The sequence below is a fragment of the Ahaetulla prasina genome, chromosome 8, assembly GCF_028640845.1.
Source record: "Ahaetulla prasina isolate Xishuangbanna chromosome 8, ASM2864084v1, whole genome shotgun sequence".
In the NCBI taxonomy this organism is placed as follows: Eukaryota; Metazoa; Chordata; class Lepidosauria; order Squamata; family Colubridae; genus Ahaetulla; species Ahaetulla prasina.
The window spans coordinates 67,248,367-67,269,617 of record NC_080546.1 but is presented as its reverse complement, the minus strand read 5'-3'; the positions used below and the strand labels follow the sequence as shown (position 1 = coordinate 67,269,617).

Genomic DNA, 21,251 nt, shown 5'->3' with positions numbered 1-21,251 from the left:
CTGTCGAAGTGCTGTCCAAGTGTTTGGAAGCCATATGGGTCTGGATGGGGAGAAACAGGCTCAAGCTCAAGCCCTCCAAGACGGAGTGGCTGTGGATGCCGGCACCCCGATACAGTCAGCTGCAGCCGCAGCTGTCTGTTGGGGGTGAGACATTGGCCCCAAGGGAAAGGGTGCGCAACTTGGGTGTTCTCCTGGATGGACGACTGTCGTTTGAAGATCATTTGACGGCCGTCTCCAGGAGAGCATTTCACCTGGTTCGCCAGTTGCGCCCCTTCCTTGATCGGGATGCCTTATGCACAGTCACTCATGCTCTGGTTACCTCTCGCCTGGATTATTGCAATGCTCTCTACATGGGGCTCCCCTTGAAGTGCACTCGGAGGCTTCAGTTAGTCCAGAATGCAGCTGCGCGGGTGATTGAGGGAGCCCCACGTGGCTCCCATGTAACACCACTCCTGCGCAGACTGCACTGGCTGCCTATGGTCTTTCGGGTGCACTTTAAGGTTTTGGTTACCACCTTCAAAGCGCTCCATGGCTTAGGGCCTGGGTACTTACGGGACCGCCTACTGTTACCCCATGCCTCCACTGACCCGTATGCTCACACAGAGAGGGACTTCTCAGGGTGCCGTCCGCCAAACAATGTCGGCTGGCGGCCCCCAGGGGAAGATCCTTTTCTGTGGGGGCAGCTACCCTCTGGAACGAACTTCCCCCTGGTTTGCGCCAAATACCTGATCTTCGGACCTTTCGCTGCGAGTTGAAAAGCGATGTATTTACCATGTGGGCTGGCCTAAGTTTTTTGTTAAATTTTTTAAATTTCTAAATTTTAGATGAATTTTAATGGGTTTTTAGATTTTAAATGTTTTATAATTTCGGCCAATTGTATAATAAAGTTTTTTAATTTGTTCTTAATTGTATATTGTTACTGTTTTATTTTTGGCTGTAAACCGCCCTGAGTCCTTCGGGAGAAGGGCGGTATAGAAATCTAATAAATAATAATAAAATAATAATAATAATAATAATAATCCATTCCAGGCCAGCCTGAAGAGAACCTCCGCCTGGAGGATAGACGGGCGGAGCAAGTCCTACAGAGAGCACACCTAGGTGCAGCTTGGGCGATCCGGTCAGCTTCTTCAGCATCTTTCTTTAATAGGTCCACCTTGTTGTGGCTTAGACAATTACAGGATAAACTTCCAGCAGAGGATACTCGTATCCATCAAGACCTGAATAAGATAATTACAGCTGTTCAATTTTCGGCGGATGCCACCTTACATGCCATACGTTTTGCTTCCAAATCTATGGCTTCAGCCTTGACGGCTCGACGCTTACTCTGGCTTAGACATTGGCAGGCGGATGCCCGCCACAAATGGAGACTGGCGTCTGCTCCCTTCACGGGGGAACTCCTTTTTGGTGCTGCATTGGACCCCTTATTGGTCGAGACTAAAGACAAAAGAAAGATTTTATCTTCAGTTCATCGCAGAGGGGAAGCCAGATTCAATCCTTTCTCCCGTCGATCTTCTTTTCGAGGTTCTGAATGGGGGGCTGGTTCTTCTAGGTTCCAGGGGTCCTGGCACCCTAGACAAAGGGGAGGTCATGATAGAGTTTCACGGGGTAGGCCCTTTCGTGGAGGAGGAAGTCGTCCATTCCGGCGTCATCGATAAGTGCATTGCTAGTCCTCCTGTAGGGGACAGATTAGCCTATTTTGCAGATCAATGGGAGTTTTCTACTTCTGATAATTGGGTTAAGAATACGATTCGATACGGTTTGTCTCTGGAATTTGTTTCTTTTCCAAAAGATGTTTTCATCCGCTGTCTGGTATCTAGGGACAGGGATAAACAGGCCCACATGGCAGCAGCAGTTAAGCATTTATTGGATATTAGGGCAATTCAACCAGTTCCCATGAGGCAACGGGGACATGGGTTTTATTCTCTCTTATTTCTAGTTCCCAAATCTTCTGGGGGTTGGAGGCCCATTTTGGACCTTAAGAGACTAAATCGTTTCATTGTTTATCATAAGTTTTAGATGCACTCTCTTCGTTCGATTTTAGTTGGCATTTGGAAGGGTGACTTCCTCACTTCCATTGACCTCACTGAAGCTTATCTTCATATCCCTATTCTCCCGGATCATAGGAAGTTCCTCCGGTTTTGTTATAAGGGGGTTTACTATCAATATAAGGCCCTGCCCTTTGGGTTGTCTTCTGCCCCGAGGGTTTTCACCAAAGTGTTGGCTGCTCTGGCAGCTCATTTTAGGGCCATCCCTATCCGACTCTATTGTTATTTGGATGATATTTTAATTTTATCATCTTCAGAGTCAATGGCCAGAAGGGACCTACAGATTGTAGTTCAGACTCTTTCATTACATGGTTTCTCTATTAACATAGAGAAAAGTCATTTGACCCCTTCAACCTGTTTACTCCACTTAGGAGCTAATATTGATTCAGTATCAGGCAGAGTCTCTTTATCACAGGAAAGACAGGATAGTCTCAGATCTTTAGCTGGTTCCTTACTAAAGGAAAGTAACATTTCCTTGCTGTCATTATCCCAACTCCTGGGAAAGATGATATCGACCATCTCCATCACTCCATGGGCGAGATTTCATTCTAGAGACCTCCAATGGTTCCTGTTACCATTCCAAAAAGCGGGCACAGGCAATTCCACTTCCAAGGTTCTGCTGCCCAAGGAGGTTCGCAGGTCCCTCTTCTGGTAGTTGTCATCGGCGATTTCCAAGGGATCTCCTCTGCACGAGCCTCATCGTTTGGTGGTGACTACAGATGCCAGTCTTCTTGGTTGGGGAGCACACTTCCAATCGCTGGTGGCTCAAGGGAGCTGGTCCATCCGTGAACGGCGTTTTCCTATCAACCAGCTAGAATTACGAGCTATTTATCTAGCTCTTTGAACCATCTATCAGGCAAGCATGTACTAGTTCTCACGGACAATATCACAGCCAAGGCACATGTCAACCGACAAGGGGGCACCAGGTCCAAGTCCTTGAAGGAAGCAAGGAACCTATTCCTTTGGGCAGAATGGAATCTTCAGTCCTTAACTGCAGAACACATCTCCGGGGTGTCCAATGTTCAGGCAGACTGGCTCAGTCGTCAAGTCATTGACCAGGCGGAGTGGCGTCTGCACCCAGATCTGTTCAATGACCTCTCACGTCGATTTGGCACTCCAGTGGTGGACATGTTCGCAACACGGCAGAACACGCAGCTTCCTTGCTTCTTTTCCAGGTTTCCAGATCCTCTCGCAGAGGGAGTCGATGCTCTTCGCAGTCCATGGCCAGAGAGGTTACACTATGCGTTCCCCCCTCTCTCAATCATCCTGAGAGTGGTGCGTCGGATTCTGGAGGAACAGGCGGAGGTCATCTTAATTGCTCCACACTGGCCTCGGAGGTCTTGGTTCGCAGTCCTCTAGTCGTTGTCAGTGGCCCCCCTCTGGAGGATTCCTCCCAGCAGAGTGTCACTCTCTCAAGGGGCTCTGGTTCATTCAGACCCTCTATGGCTCCAGTTGACCGCCTGGCACTTGAGCGGGGCACCATGAGAAGAGACAATATGTCTGCCAGGCTTATCAGGATCATGTTAGCGTCACGGAGACCTTCAACTGAACGCATTTACTCAGTCTCCTGGCGGGCTTTTTGCTCCTGGTGTCAGCGGGTGGGGGCTTCCCCACTCCGGGTCTCTATTTTGCAGATATTGGAATTTTTGCAGGAAGGGTTAGACAAGGGGTTAGCTCCCAACACCCTTCGTAAGCAGGTAGCAACTATCTCCACTGTTCTATCCTGTGATCCACTGACTTCCTTGTCTCAACATCCTTCTATCAGGAGATTTTTCAAAGGGGCCAAAAATTTATGTCCTCCTGTGGTCCATAGATATCCCACTTGGGATCTCTCACTGGTCCTAAATTCCCTCACAGGGCCTCCTTATGAACCATTAAGGTCTACCACTCTTAGGCTATTAACTTGTAAAGTTGCCTTTTTGGTAGCTATCACCTCTGCCAGGAGGATTTCAGAATTAGCTGCCCTCTCTGTAGGCAGTGATCTTTGTGTTTTCCATCCGGACCGAGTGGTGCTCCGTTTGGACCCTTCATTCATACCAAAAGTAAATTCAATTTTCTTTCTTTTCTTTTTTTTTTGCAAAATTTTTTATTTTTATTTTTCCATAATAATTCCCACAATTTGACCAGTGTACAATACAATCACTTATCCAACAATCAGTCCTATACTCAAATTATACTCAATCGGGGCTGCTCGACTGCCACTCCCCCCTTTAATCCTTTCTTCCCTTCTCATCCTTCTTAAACTTCCTCCACCACCTTCTCCTCGCTTTCCTACTTCCCCTCCTCTTTCCCACTTCTCACTACCATCCTTTCTAACCCTCTATCTTCTCCTTCTTCTCCTCCTCCTATCCTTTCTTCTCCCTCCCTTCTTTCCTACCTACCTACCTGCCTACCTACTTTCTTCCTTCTTTACTCCTCTTTCCTTACTCTTTCCCTTCGGGAGTGGTTTGACAGCAGCCCGACTTTACACCATTCCAACTTGTTTAATCCCACCATTATTCCTGTACAATGGCAACCAACCAATTTATAGTCTTCCCCTTCCCCCCCCCCATTTCCCCTCTCCTCCCCCCCCCCCCGAGACTTCCCAGAACAGAATACAGGGTATTGTAACTAACAAGCATAATCTAAAATATAACATAAAACATATTCCATTTCACACCATCACACTATCAATTCCCTTCTTTCTTAAACTAATACATAATAATTCCTAACTTCACTCAAAAACTAATTGATATTTTTTAATCTGATACTTATTTTGAATATAATCAATCCACTTCCTCCATTCCAAAATATATTTTTCTTGTGTACAGTCTTTCAAGTAGGCAGAAATTTTTGCCATTTCTGCTAAATTTGATACTTTACTAATCCATTCTCCAATTGTAGGTAAGTCTTCTTTCTTCCAATATTGTGCAATCAATAGTCTTGCAGCTTCCTGGTTGGCTCCGTTGGCAATGGAGGTGATCTTTCTGGTCACCAACCTCTGGATCATGTTGGACTGCTAAGACAGCGACAATCAGCTGTCCAGCAGTTCGGAAATCCCCCTCTTCGGGAGAAGAAGCGGTGGTGAGCAAAAAGAAGCAGAGGTAGAGCTTCCCTAGAGCTCCTGGAAGATACCAGGGGGCTCGAAGGGTTAAGCCCCCTCAGAACTTCAAAGTGCTCCAGATCTGAGGCTTTTTTCCTGCTCCGGCAGACCTAATTGCCGCGACCAACTTCCGGGACCAATTTTAACTTAAAGAAGATAACACCGGACTGAACAGAAACAGGAGAGCTCTAATTATAAAAGCAAGTAATCAATCAATTCCCTGTTATTTTTTTTTTTTTAAGTTTTGGATTTGACTTCAAAGTGAAAATGGCGATCGTTCTTTAATGAGCTACGCAGTTGAAAACGAAAGTGTTACAATTCTCTGTCTGCTGTTTATTGCTGAAGGCCAGCTGGAAATTTTTTCTAAACATTGTAATGAGAAGGGAGAAGAGCTCGAGATACTGAGACTGATTTAATAAAAAAAAAAAGACTTAAAAGGTTTATACGTAATATTAGCCGGGACCAATTTTAACTTAAAGAAGATAATACCAGACTGAACAGAAACAGGAGAGCTCTAATTATAAAAGCAAGTAATCAATCAATTCCCTGTTACTTTTTTTTTAAGTTTTGGATTTGACTTCAAAGTGAAAATGGCGATCGTTCTTTAATGAGCTACACAGTTGAAAACGAAAGTGTTATAAGTCTCACTGTCTGTTGTTTATTGCTGAAGGCCAGCTGGAAATTTTTTTTTTTAAACATTGTAATGAGAAGGGAGAAGAGATACTGAGACTGGAAAAAAAAAAGACTTAAAAGGTTTATACGTAATATTAAGTTAAAGAGAAATTTTAAGAGATGGCAGCAAAACAATTAAAGTCAACTGCTACAAAAACCCCAGGAACATTAACAGTCTCTCCAGCACATACAGCAGATACAAAATCACTAAATTTGGAAGCACTTCAGGATAACCTGAAAGAATTTATGAAAGAATCTCTTAACGATGCTATGAATTGGCAAACTTCCCAGATAGAGGATAAGTTTAAATTAATTACAGAAGAAATGTCAGAGATGAAAAAACAGATGTTAGAAATTCAAACTGGAAATAAAGAAGTTAAAGAAGGTTTGGTGTCAGCAGTACAGGGTCTGGCATCAAATGTGATTTTATTGGAGCAGGAAGTAGAAGAAATAAAGAAAGTTAATTTAAAATTGGAAAATGAGATTGAGGCAGTTCAATGTAAAATGGATAAAGTTGATGATGAAATTGTTTTGGTACAATATAGAGCAATGGAACTTGCTTTACGAATCCGTGGACTGAAAGAATGTAAAAATGAGAATTTGAAGCAAATTTTTTCGGAGGCCTTTGCAGAGATTCTGGCAGTTCGGCCAGTAGATGTGGCATTTTATATTGATAAAATTTATCGTGTGAATTCCTGGATAGCAAGACAAAGAAATCTTCCCAGAGACATTGTTATTTATTTTACTACTAGAACAGTGAGAAATGAGATTTTACAAGCTTTTTTTAAAGGAGACAAGATTCAAGCAGCCGGCCAAGATATTTTAATACTAAAGGAAATTCCCCCCAAAATGTTGAGAGGTAGGAAGGAGTTTGCTTTTTTGGTGAATGAACTTAAAAAACGTCAGATTGAGTATAGATGGGACATCCCAATTGGTATAATAGTTTACTATGAAGGGAAAGCACATCGTCTTAATACAGTCAGTAAAGCACAAGAGTTTTATGCTTATGTGCTTAAGGCTGAAGTCCACCATCTCCGGATGGTAGGAGAAAGGAAGGTGAAATTAAAGAAAAGAAGTGATAGTAATGGAAGAAGACCGTTTACAAGCGTTGGATGTGTCTAAGATGGGATCAGAGATTCCAAAAGAGCCAAGGATGACAAGAGCAGCTGTCAAGCGCAAGGAACAAGAAGAAAAGGCTCAACAGGCTCAATCTGCTATTACCAAGACGGAAACAGTGGGAGGAGCAAGGCCCAAAGAAAGATATGATTTGCGGCTGGTGCTTCAAAAGTTTCGATTGCTGATAATGGCAATTAGACTTTTATCTTGGAATGTCAATGGATTAAACTCACCACAAAGAGAAGAAAGATATTTCATTATTTGAAGCAATTTAAAAATGACATTGTATGTTTACAAGAAACACATATTAGAACATTAGACCAGAAATATTTGATAAATTCAAATTGGGAATACATTTTGTTGCATCTGCTACAGAAAAGAAGAATGGACTAGTTGTTTATATAAAGAGTAATTTATCTGCAACATTAATTGAGCGGATAATCAAGGAAGATATATTGCTATTGAACTTTTATTGGAAGGAGAAAATACTTTTAATAGGAGTTTATGCACCAAATCAACAACAAGAAAAATTTTATAAGTTTTACATAAAGAATAACATCTTGGGATTATAAAACTTATATATTAATGGGTGATTGGAATGGAGTGATGGATACCCAGAAAGATAAAAGAAGTCTTAGAAATATTTCCAATCGTGTTAAACTGCCAAAGGCATTCTTTGATTTGATGGAAGATTTAGAATTGAGAGATGTATGGCGAACGCAATGAAAAGAGAGAGATTTTACATTTTTTCTGACAGACATCAATCTTTTCTAGGATTGATTTCATTTTAATTACTAATGATTTGTTTTCAGAGTGAAGAAGACAAAAATTTGTTCTAGAACCTTGTCTGATCATAGCCCGGTATGGATTGAGTTAGATCGGGAAAAAGAGGCCAGGAGGTCGTGGAGGATGAATGAGAACTTGTTTAAATATGAACAAAATGTAAATGAATGTAAAACTCTAATGAAGGAATTTTTTTCTTTGAACATGGATAAAGGACACCTATAGAGATAGTTTGGGACACCAGCAAAGCTTATATGAGGGGAATTTTATTAGAGATGAATAATAAATATAGAAATAGACTGCACAAAAGGCGAAAAGAACTAGAAGAGGAAATTAAAAGGAAGGAGCAGTTATTGGTAGGCAATCCAGGAGATAGTAAAATAAAAGAGTCAATAAATATATTAAGAGGTCAATTTAATATGTTAACGGCAGATCAGGTGGCAACTAATTTACAATATGTAAAACATAATTTGTTTAATAATTCTAATAAACCTGGAAGGTGGTTAGCATATTTATTAAGAAAGAAACAGAAACGACGTATAATTGATAAAATAGAATATAGAGGTAAGGAAGTATATCAGCAAAATTTGATTAAAAAAGCTTTTTTAGAATATTATACTAAGTTATATTCTAGAGATGTGATTAGTGATAAAGATATAGATAGATATTTACAGGACCACGGTATTTTAGAAATTACAGTAGATCAAAGGGAAGAGTTGAATCAATTAATTTCTTCAGAGGAAATAGTGTTTGCAATTAAGCAGCTTAAAGCGAATAAAGCACCAGGTACAGATGGCTTGACAACTACTTATTATAAAGTAAATTCAATTTTCCATCGCATGCAGGAACTTAATTTGCCTAATTTTTGTCCTCACCCAGTTCATGGGATGGAACGCCGTTGGCATACTTTAGATGTTAGAAAAGCTTTGAGAATATACATTAAGAGAACGGCAGAGTTAAGGAGGACAGAGTCCTTGTTTGTGTCTTTCCTTCCTGTTTCCTTAGGGCGCAAGGTGACTTTGTCTACCATCGGCAGATGGATTGGACATACGATAGCTAAAGCCTACAAGATGAGATCCCTGCCTAGGCTGCCGCGTTTGACAGCGCATTCCACTCACAGTGCAGCTACCTCAGTGGCCTGGTCCACTCAGGCTTCCTTGCCAGAGATATGCAGGGCAGCCACCTGGACGTCGCCCTCTCCGTTTATTAGACACTACAGAGTGGACAAATATGCTTCGGCTGAAGCAGCCTTTGACCGTAGGGTGCTGCAGCAGGTGCTTGTATCTGAGGTTGAATCAGTCCAGACCGATCCCTCCCGTAGTTAGGGACACTAGGCTTTGGTATGTCCCACTCTGACTGCTGTCTCCACCATAACGGAGAAGGGGCGTTGGTACTTACCTGAGATGCACCTTCTAGTTCAGTGGAGACAGCAGTCAGCCCCTCCCTATTTTTGGTCTGGCCCTTTTTTGGTTGGTTTCATAATAACATTTGGTTTCTCTCCTTTCCACGACGCATCGAGTCTGGTTTTTCTCGCCTTCATCAAAATCTGGGCTTCCCAACAGCAAGGGGTGGGACTTTACAGCTTTAACAGACGCAATTATCCAATCTGAATAGAGGAGTTCCACCCACTCTGACTGCTGTCTCCACTGAACTAGAAGGTGCGTCTCAGGTAAGTACCAACGCCCCTTCTTTCTACAGTTTTGAAAGTTGAAATAGAAGTGTTAGAAAAACTTCAAGAGATCCAAGAAGGCGTGGTGATCCAAGAGGCTTCATTGCTGCCAGCACCAGAGGAGCCACAAGAGCAAAGGGTGACAAGAGGAGCTCTTAAGCATAAAGAAGAGCAACAGCTTCAAAGTAAAAGTCAGGACCCCAGTATGGAAGCTGTGGGAGGAGCTAGATGGAAGATACCAGAGGAGGATCTTCTGTTGTCTGCTTCAAAGCTTCAGGAGGCCAGTAATGGCAAATAGAATTTTGTCATGGAATGTTAATGGCTTGAATTCAGCTCAGAAAAGAAGGAAAATATTTCACTACTTGAAACAATTTAAAAATGATGTGATTTGCCTGCAAGAGACACATATCAAATTATCAGACCCAAAATACTTAATAAACTCAAAATTAGGTAAACATTTTGTTGCATCAGCTTTGGATAAGAAGCAAAATGGAATCGTTCTATATATCAGGAAGGATATACCAGCTAAGTTAACTGAGGCAGATATTCAAGGAAGATTTATTGCTATCGAACTGGTGATAGATGCAAAAAAGACTTTACTGATAGGTATTTATGCACCTAATCAGCAACAAGAAAAGTTTTATAAAATGTTACACGAGAGGTTGACCCTCCGGGATTACAGTTCGTTTATTTTATTAGGAGACTGGAATGGAGTAATTGATACAAGAAATGATAAGAGAACCTCTTCTAAGAAGATACCTATACATGCAAAACTACCAAAATTCTTCTTTGAACTGATGGAAGATTTTGAGTTTAGAGATATATGGCGGTTACGGAATCCAGATGAGAGAGATTTTACTTTTTTTTCCGATAGGCATCAATCTTTTTCACGTATTGACTTTATTTTAATTTCTAATGACTTGCTTTCTAGGGTAAAGAAAATGAAGATATTTCCGAGGTGTTTAACTGACCATAGCCCAGTATGGATGGAATTATTACAAGGGAAAAAAGGTGGTAGAACATGGAGGCTAAATGAAAATTTGTTTAGATATGAGGATAATGTAAATCAATGTAAGAAACAGATGAAGGAATTTTTTTATTTTAATATGCATAAGGGGACACCGATAGGAACTGTATGGGACGCGAGTAAGGCTTTTATTAGAGGTATATTGATATATCTGGATAATAGGCAGAGGAATAATAAACAAAGGCAGCATAGGTACTTGGAAGAAGAAATTCAAAAGAAACAACAATTATTAATTCAAAATCCACAAGACCACAAACTTAAAGAGGCTATAAGGATATTACAAAGTCAATTTAATATGTTAATGGCAGACCAGGTGGCAACGAATATACAATATGCTAAACATAATACCTTTTGTAATGCAAATAAACCTGGGAGGTGGCTGGCATATAACTTAAGGAAAAAACAGAAAGCACGTGTCATAGAAAAAATAGAATATAAAGGTAAAGAGATATATCAACAGGATAAAATTAAAAAGTCCTTCTCAGAATTTTACACTACTTTATATGCAAAAGATAAAATACCGAATAGGGACATTTATGATTATTTGAAAGATTATAAGGTTAATATTAGAACATTAGATTATAAGGTTAACATTAGAACAAAGGGAAGAGTTGAATCGACTGATAGCTACTGGAGAAATAGTGGAGGCAATTAAACAATTAAAAATGGGGGAAACCCCTGGTACAGATCGATTTACAGCAAGTTATTATAAAAAACTACAGGATGAAATACTAGGCCCACTTAAAGAATTATTTAGTCAGATACAACTAGGAGTGGGAATACCCCCATCGTGGAAAACATCTTTTATTTCATTGATACCAAAAGAGGAACAAGATTGCTCTAAACCCAGGAATTATAGGCCGATCTCACTTTTAAATAATGATTATAAGATTTTTGTTAAAATAATAGCAAATAGATTAATGTTAGTTTTACAACAAAGAATTCATACTGATCAATCTGGTTTTATAAAAGGGAGGCAGATGAGGAATAATGTTAGACAGATTATTAATATATTGGAATATTTGGAAAAGAAGAATACTTCATCAGCACTTATTTTTTTGGATGCGGAGAAGGCCTTTGATCGATTGCATTGGGATTTTTTATTTAAATTAATAGAGAAAATGCAATTTGGAGATTGCTTTGTTAGAATAATTAAAGCGATTTATGGAGAGCAAACAGCTCAGATGGTAGTTTGACAGAAGTTATTAAGATTGCGAAAGGAACGAGACAGGGATGTCCTTTATCATCACTATTGTTTGTTTTAACTCTGGAACCATTGGATAAAATACGAGAGTTAAAGAAGATAGAGAGAATTAAAATTAGACAATATGAGTATAAAGTTAGAGCTTTTGCAGATGATGTAGTGGTTACTTTAACAAATCCTATAATTTCAAGTATATCTTTGTTGGAAACAATTGATGAATACGAAAAGGTATCAGGATTTAAAATAAATCAAAATAAAAAGTGATAATCAAAAATATGTCTAAAAAACAGAAAAAAAAATTAGAGGAAATGACAGGATTTGAGGAGGTACAAAAGGTTAAATACTTAGGGGTTTATATTAGCTCATCGAACAGGAAACTATAAGAATAATTATGAGTTGTTATGGCAAAAAGTTCAGAAAGACATGAATGCTTGGAAAAAACTGCAATTATCGTTATTGGGGAGGATAGCAGTTATCAAAATGAATGTGTTACCTAGATTTCTGTTTCTGTTCCAGATGATACCAATAATCAAGAAAGATAAAAATTTGGAGGAATGGCAGATTGGGATTAATAAATTTATATGGCAAGGTAAAAAGGCGAGGGTTGAAATGAAAATAATTCAGGACTCACGGGAAAAAGGACGCCTAAAAATGCCTAACTTTAAATTATATTATGAAGCAGTAGCCCTTTCAGTAATAAGTGATTGGTTTAATTTAACGGAGGAAAGAATTTTGAATATAGAAGGTTATGACTTGTTATATGGATGGCATGCGTATTTATTTTACGAAAAAAAGTGGATAGGGCTTTTAAGAGTCATGTGTTGAGAAGTGCTCTTTTGTGGGTATGGAAAAAATATTCCTATAAACTAGACTATAAGATTCCTATATGGGTGAGCCCCAGACATGCAATAGAGAATATAAATATAGCACAGAAACAGGAAATGATTACTTATAAAGAACTTTTTTATGCTGAAGGAGGTAGCTTGCAATTAAAGTCATTACAGGTATTAAATGAAAAGGGAGGAATTATACTTGGTTTCAATATGGGCAACTAAGTACTAGATGGAAAGAAGATCAAAAAATTGGTATAATGCAAAGGGAGGAAAATTTAATAAAGCAAATTAGAAATCAGACCCAGGAGCATATAAAGAGATTGTATAATGTGTTGCTTGAAATAGATTCGGAAAAGGATTTGGTAAAGGACTGTATGATAAAATGGGCACAGAATATTCAGGAACCAATAATATTGGAAACATGGGAGAAAATCTTGGTTAGAAAAGTTAAGTTTACACAAATTATTTAAGGGAAAATTTTTATAAGATGTTTTATAGATGGCACTTAGATCCCAAAAAATTATCATGTATGTATCCTGATATCCAAGCGAAATGTTTGAGATGTGACTGTGATGACGCTACATATTTTCATATTTGGTGGACTTGTAAGAAAATTATTCAAAATGTCCTGAAGAAGAAGATAAAGTTCCTGCCGCAATTTTTCCTTTTGGGAATTATAACGGATTGTACAGTGACTGAGACTAAATTGATTTTGAACTTAATGACAGCAGCAAGGCTGTTGATTGGACAATATTGGAAGAAAAAAGAGTTACCTACAATAGAAGAATGGATATTGAAAGTTACTAACTTGGCTGAGATGGCTAAAATCTCAGCTTTTTTGAAAGACAATACGCAGGAAAGATATTTAATTGAATGGAAAAAATGGATTGATTATTTACAAAACCGATATCAGATTAAGAAATATCAGATTGCCTTTGAATAATTAGGAAGTATTATTTTATATAGTGGGGGGGGTGTTAGGAAATGAAAAGATTTGGATAAGGTTAATTGGATTCGAAGGGAAAATTTTACTCTATGTTTGGTTTATGTATAACAATACCTTGTGATTGACCCAGGAAGGCGGGGGGAAGGAGGGGAAGGGGTTTTGTGGGGGGGAGGGGGGGGAAAAGGGGAAAAATGTTTTAACTTGTTAAAACTTTTTAAATAAAAAAAATACTTCTGATATTAACAGCGCTATTGTTGATAACTTCTGGATTCCAATATCTTCAGGACAGTTATTAAAGTTCAGTTCAACAATTTTCTGATGTTGCCTTCTGCTCAGATCAAATGTTCAACAGATGACTATGTATTCTTCTTTTATTACTATATATGAGTCCTATTTGTCCAGCACTATAAATTTGTAAAGTTATCGCTTCATCAAAGTTCCTAAATCTACAATTCAACAGGCATAAATAATGTCTCTTATAGGGATTTTCCTTCTTCAGATTTTCCAACTTGCATGCAGTTAGCTTCCTTGGCCAGTAGATACCTCCTTAGAGCCCTAGAGCCTTGTCTCAATTCTGATACAAAAGTGCTTTGTCAGTGTTCTAAAAAGAAGACAGCCATTTCCTCCCATAAGTTTGTCTGATCTCCAGTTTTCACACTATTCAACTTTTCCAATAGCAGCCCACAAAGGTCTCCAGCTTCAAATCCACCTTTTCTTGTTAACTTCCGCTGCCTCTGTCCTTTTATCTTCTATGTTTATGAATCTTAAGATCTTAATAATAAAGCTCCACGATCTCCTTCACCATTACTTCCATGGGGGGGGGGGGATTCACCGCTCCTTCTATTAGGAGTCCCTTTTCTCTGTAGCCAGCTAGGGATTTCAATCCACTTCCTCCCATTCTGCTCACTCTTTAGAAGCTGGAGCTCTTTTCCACCAGCTACCACTTTTCACACTGCTATCTTCATCCCATTGTCAGCTCTATGATTCGGCCATTGCAGGCTGCCTTCTTCCCTGTCTCCTCTCATTGAAAATTTCATCGCCTCCCGGTCCGGACCACCGTCTGATCTCAGTCAATCGGCTACCTTCCTCACAAGTCTCCCCTCCAAGGCGACTTTGGCTTCTGAGAAGCCTGTGGTACGGCTGGAAATCAGTTGTGCTTCATGGAGTGCCGTTTGCACAACTTTCCAAGCTGACAGCTGGCTCTGCCCCCATCAGCCTATTTTCCAAAGCGTTTGAAAATAAGAAAAGAAGTAATGAATGAAAACTAATCGAGAGAACCAACCTATAGAAATGAGAAATTTCCTGACAGAACAATTAATTAATGGAACAGCTTACCTTTAGATGTTGTGGGTGTGCCATCCCTGGAGATTTTTGAGATTGGATAGCCATTTGTCTGAAGTGATATAATGTGTCTTGTTGAGGAGGTGGTTAGACTAGAAGACCTTCAAGGTCCCTTCTAACTTCTGTTATTGAGATAAAATATCTCAGGAATTTTACCACCAGTATATGTAATTTTATATGCACTGCTTGAATATAGATTAAATATAAGATAGCTGTTCTCATGGCTTGAATTGACCCTCATAGCTTTTATGCAGACAGATATTCTGCTTTAATATTTAGTGAGGTCTAAGAGGATTGAATAGGATTTCTTTCACACTGCATTGTATCACAGAAATTAACTTGAGGAATGGAATTGTAAATTGAAAATAGCTTACTGGCATTGTTTGTCATTTTATTTTGACAGGTTAGTTGGTTAGAAAAGGGTTATTGGATGGGCTTTGGGAGTGGTTTCTTTTTATAGTTTTAGCCTTTTTCTTCAGACAGGGTTCTGCTTCCTGGTAGAGGCATGCTAAATCTTCTGGAATCCTGCTGTGTGCTCAAAGGATATGCTTTCTGACAGTCATACAAGAAAGTCATTGAGCCTTGAGAAGAATCTGTTCAGGTTTAGTAAATTGTAACTAAGAATGAAATGACAAAGTAGATGGTTTATTTATTAACATTAGACTTAAGCTACTACATTTTACAGAATAACAGTGGTTTTATTTTTACAGTTCTAGGTACAAGCATGGAGAAAAAGGATAAGCCTCTCCCTAGGCTTAACATTCATTCTGCATTTTGGATATTATCATCAATAGCTATTACGTATTATGTTGAATTTTTTAAAACTGTTAAGGAAATTATTCAAAAAGAAAGGTAAAGATCTGTTTTTATACAAATAAAAGTTGTTACTTTATTTTAACAACATGTTCACCTTAGATTTTAGTTTGGAAAAAATACTTATTAAAATTATTTGTAGATCCTGCCACCTGTCAGTACATTACGCATGTTACCATTTGAGAAAATAAATTTCTTATTCTAAGATCATTTGAATGCTAACTCAACATTCCTATCTATACCCAGATTGCAAAGTTTTTATAGCGGACAGAAACTGAAGTAGTTGGGGTGCAAAACTAGCCAAGGAGACTCATTTAAATTATTTTATTATATACCTTGTTTCCCTGAAAATAAGACCCTGTCTTATTTTCTTTTGACCCCCCAAAAAACGGCTAGGGCTTTTGGGAGTGTCTTAATTCCCCCCCCCGTACCGGAATGAGGCGGGGGGAGCAAGCTTCACCTTGCGCAGGCTTATCTAACATTCACATCAGCCATCCACGCAAAACAGCCTCGCGAGGCCGCTCCCAACAGCTGTGGCCACTAGGTCACTTCTGCTGTGTACTTGTGGCCACAAAAAGACTGGGATGCTGAGTGATGCACCCCACGCCAGCTTACCTAATGTTCGCACCAGCCATCCATGTGAAAGAGCCTTGGGGCAGTTGCTTTTAACAACCCTGATCACCGGGCCACTTCTGCTGTGTAATTGCGGCTGCAAGAAGACAGGGAGGCCAAGCAACGTGCCTTGCACCAGCTTACCTAATATTCACACCAGCCATCCACGCAAAACAGCCTCGCAATGGCCACTCTAGCAACCGGGGCCACTGGCCGCTTCTGCTGTGTAATTGTAGCCACAAAAAGTCTGGGATGCCGCATGACGTGCTCTATGCTCCTTGCGCCAGCTTCAGAGGTGGGTTCTAATTTTTTTTACTACCAGTTCTGTGGGCGTGGCTTATTTTGTGAGTGTGGCTTGATGGTCGTGACACTGGGCGTGGCTTGGCGGTCATGTGACTGGGTGTGTGTGGCTTGGCAGTCATGTGACTGGGTGGGCGTGGCTAAGTGGTCACCATCCTAGTTCCCCCTATGAGATTTCCCCCATCCAGACCTTTTGCAATCCCCCAAAGGGTCAAAGGAAACCAGATTCCATACAGCTCTGAACCCTTAAGGCAAACCAAATACAAGTGGTCCTCACTTATTGGCTGGTTGCTTAGCAAGTGTTCTAATTTACAACTGACTTCCCCAGAGCTACTTGATCTGTTTTTGGAGTTTTGACAGCCATGCACACACACACACACACACACACACACACACACACACAAACACACACTTATGACCAGTTACAACATCCCACACAGTCTGAGGTTTTCTATGTTTTTTGCCAGTTTCCAACAATTCCTTCTGGTTTCCGGTTAAAAATGCCCATTGGGGAAAATGGACTTGTTTAACAACCAGTGTTTGCTTAATGACCACAAGGTTCATTTAACGACCATGGTGTTTGCCTAACCCAGGGGTCTGCAACTTTAAACACTCAAAGGGCCATTTTTCTATTTTCTTTTAAACAGGTATCTCTCTCTCTCTTTCCTCCCTTTCTTTTTGTGTCTCTTGCCTTTCTTTCTCTATTTCCCTCGGTCCCTCTCTCTCTCTCTGTGGGGGGAGGGGGGAGGGAAAGGAACCACTGAACTGGTGCTGGGTGGTGGGAATCTGACATCCAGAGGTCAACGAGCCACATACTGAAGACCAGATGGGGGCAATCCCACAAAAATTACACATCTCTTGTCACTTGAGCATACTCTAAAAAGCAAAAGAACCTGATTTTGCTTAACCTTTTGCACATAATTTTGCACATAATTTTAGTATGAACCACCAAAACTAAATCATTCTTTTAATAAACCGGGAACTTTATATTTTTATGCAATATTCAAGATATTAGAGCAGATAAGGCAAGAAATTCTAGGCATGCTGCTGTTTGGGGAAAGGCAGGGAAAGAGCTCTTTTGCCACAATCTGTCGTGTCCCACTCCTCCGCTGACGGCCGGGTCGGGGAAGTCCGTATCAAGCGTGCCTCTGCAGCTCTGCCAAAGTCCTATCAGAGTTCTCAAGGCAGGCAGGAGACCAGGAAGTGACTTCAGCAATCCAAGTTAGACTTTGCCTGACTCAGAGAATGCCAGAAAGCAGATCCTTTATATAGGCCATGGGGTGTGGCTCCATGACTCAGCACTTATCCAGGCCTGCCCCTCCCTTCCTTTTGGTGATGTCGCCTCTCCATTCTCCAGAAGCGTGGGTCTATCCATTGCATCGTTTCGTCTCCAGCTGTTGGTAATCTCAGCTCGTGGCTGGCTTCAGGCGCACATGCTATCGGAGGGAGGTTTGTTTGTTCGGCGTGTCCGGGCATGGTGCCAGGGCTGGGGGCTGGAGGCATGCCAGGACATTCTTCCGAACTATCAGCATCTGGCAGGAGATAAGAGGGGCCCGGCTGTGGCAGGGGGAGCGAGCGAGACACAACACGATCTCCCGTGTGCTTCCCATGCAAGGCAGGCTGCTGGTTTGGGGAAAGGCAGAGAAAGAGCTCTTTTGCCACAATCCCTGAGCTCTCCCCTCGCAAGGCTTGCTGCTGGCTTGGTGAAAGGCAGGCAACCAGAGAACCGGTTGGGGAAGTGGCCAGCTGGCCCTCGTTACTGGTTCTGCGAACTTGGCCTAATTTTTGCTAATGGTTCTTGTGAACCGGTCCGAACCGGTAGCAACCCACCGCTGGCCAGCTTATGTAACGTTTGCACCAGCCATCCAGATTTTTTTTGCCGGTGTTTATCTTGTCCCGACATACATGGCCTGGCGCAACAAAGAAGAGCTGCCTTTTCTTTCCAAAAAAAGTCTCTCATTGCAGGAGTTTTTGGATTTGGTGTTCTTGGCTGGGATATTTGCAATCTCCTCTGTCCAAATATCCCACTGAAACAAAAGTGACTTATGCCTGTTTTTCACCCAGATGTTCATGGCAACTTTGCCAGGGTGTCACATGGTCAACATTAGTAGCTTGGCAACTAACTCATATTTATGATGGTTATAACCCGGGGTCATGTGATCCCTTTTGCGACCTCCTGACAGCGTCAGGTTCCAGATTGAGGGATGAAAAAACCACCAAACACTGTTCTGACTTGTAGGATTTATTTATTTATTTATTTATTTTATTATATTTGTATACCGCCCTTCTCCCGAAAGACTCAGGGCGGTTCACAGCCAGTAAAAAACAAAATACATATAGTACAAATTTAAAAACTAATATAAAAAACTGATTCGATTAATGGCCTAAAATTTTTTAAATACAATTAAAACCCTGTTTAAAACCCCTAATTCAAAACCCCGATTTAAAACTATGTTCAAGCTAGTCCTGCACATCGAAACACCATCTTCAGCTCGCGGCGGAAGGTCCGGAGGTCGGGGAGTTGACGAAGCCCCGGAGGCAGCTCATTCCAGAGGGCGGGAGCCCCCACAGAGAAGGCCCTCCCCCTGGAGGTCGCCAGCCGACATTGTTTGGCTGACGGTATCCAGAGGAGGCCCTCTCTGTGAGAGCCCACTGATCGGTGTGAGGCTACTGGTGGCAGTAGGCGGTCCCGTAAGTACCCCGGTCCTAAGCCATGGAGCACTTTAAAGGTGATGACAAGTACCTTGAATTGAACCCGGAAGACCACTGGGAGCCAGTGCAGACTGCGCAGGAGAGGTGTCACACGGGAGCCATGAGGTGTTCCCTCTATCACCCGCGCAGCAGCATTCTGAACCAGTTGAAGCCTCCGGGTACCCTTCAAGGGGTGCCCCATGTAGAGAGTAGTCCAGTCGGGATGTAACAAGGGCATGAGTGACTGTGCATAAGGAAGCCAGGTCCAGAAAGGGACACAACTGGCGTATCAGGCGAACCTGATAAAAAGCTCCCCTGGCCATCATATGTTCTTCTAAAGACAGCCGTGCATCCAGGAGGACACCCAGATTGCGAGCCCTTTCCATGGGGGCTAACAACTCGCCCCCAACGGTCAGCGATGGAATTAGCTGACTGTACCGGGCCACTGGCATCCACAGCCACTCGGTCTTGGTGGGATTGAGTCTGAGTCTGTTTCTCCCCATCCAGATCCATACGGCCTCAAGGCACTGGGACATCACTTCAACAACCTCGTTGGGGTGGTTAGGGGTGGAAATATACAGCTGAGTATCGTCAGCGTATAGGTGACAACTCATCCCAAAACCACGGATAATCTCACCCAGCGGCTTCATATAGATGTTGAACAGAAGAGGTGAGAGAACAGACCCTTGCGGCACCCCACATAAGAGGCGCCTCGGGGCCGATCTCTGCCCTCCTGTCAACACCGTCTGCGACCGGTCAGAGAGGTAGGAGGAGAACCACCGATGGAACGGTGCCTCCCACTCCAAGTCCCCCGAGCTGGCACAGCAGGATACCATGGTCGATGGTATCGAAAGCCGCTGAGACATCTAATAGGACCAGGACAGAGGAGCAACCTCTGTCCCAAGCCCTCCAGAGATCATCAACCAAGGCTGTTTCCGTGCTGTAACCAGGCTGGAAACCGGACTGGAATGGATCTAGATAGACAGTTTCATCCAGGTACTGGGGCAACTGTCATGCAACCACACTCTCAACAACCTTTGCCACAAAACGAAGGTTGGAGACAGGACGGTAATTTGCTAAAATAGCTGGATCCAGGGAAGGCTTCTTGAGGAGGGGCCTAACCACCACCTCTTTCAAGGCGGCAGGGAAGACACCCTCCATCAAAGAAGCGTTCACAATTCCCTGGAGCCAGCCTCGTGTCACCTCCCGGGTGGCCAGTACCAGCCAGGAGGGACATGGGTCCAGTAAACATTCAGTCCCCCCAATATCCTGTCCATGTCCTCAGGAGCCACAGAATCAAACTCAGAATTTATCTCTGCTCCGGCATTAACTGACCAACAAAGATTGCAAGATCCACAAAACAATGAAATCAAGTCAGGGCTAATAACCCAGAGCTCCCCCACCACCTTTTAAATGTTTCCTGCCTCCCTGCCCTATTATGCACACCTGTGTGTAGGCGGCTGCTGCACAGTTTATTGCGCCACTGCGGCTTCTCACCCTAACCCTAACCCTAACCCGGATGAACAATGATTCGCAGCCGTCCCCACCTGAATGGCAGCCTCAGACCGCCAGATGCACCAGAGCTGACATGCGCCCCCCCCACCATGGTGACAGCATCTGGAAGACAAATACTAAAGTGAATGGGAGTGGCTGGGTGTTTCCAGTGGAATCTAGTGACCAAACGCGAGGCATTTACATCCGTGTGGGGCACCTTCAAGGCCTCTGCTAGTGGATAGCCTTTCCATAGTTTCAGGTATTGCAGCCGTCCCCTATAGATATTGGGAGTCTAGGATATCCTCTATTTCGTAATGTCATCACTGCCCACTGTAAGGGGAGAGGGTGGCAGAGTAGGGGCCCCTCTGAACTGAATTGTCGACGCTGGATGGCGTAAACTGCAGTGAAAGACCGGATGGGTTTTCCCTAGCAACCGAGGAAGTTGGAGCTGGACCATGACGGGGTTATGATTTTCACGGTCTGTTAGCGCTGGAGCTGACAGACAGGCAAAGTCAAGGGGGAAATCCAGATTGACTTAACCATGTTATAATTTAACAACTGCAGTGATTCCCTTGGCAAGTGGCATTAAAGGTTGTAAAATGAGGCAAAACTCATTTTTTGCC

At 42.0% G+C, this 21,251-nt stretch overlaps 1 protein-coding gene across 1 annotated transcript in view; it reads left to right on the top strand.

Moving 5' to 3' along the window:
* Window positions 1-21,251, top strand: part of TMEM128 (transmembrane protein 128) — a 68,893-nt gene that overhangs the window by 22,536 nt on the left and 25,106 nt on the right. Inside the window, exon 2 of the mRNA XM_058191993.1 lies at window positions 15,429-15,570. Within this exon, the coding sequence (XP_058047976.1) occupies window positions 15,429-15,570 (142 nt within the window). The remainder of the gene's footprint in view (window positions 1-15,428; window positions 15,571-21,251) is intronic.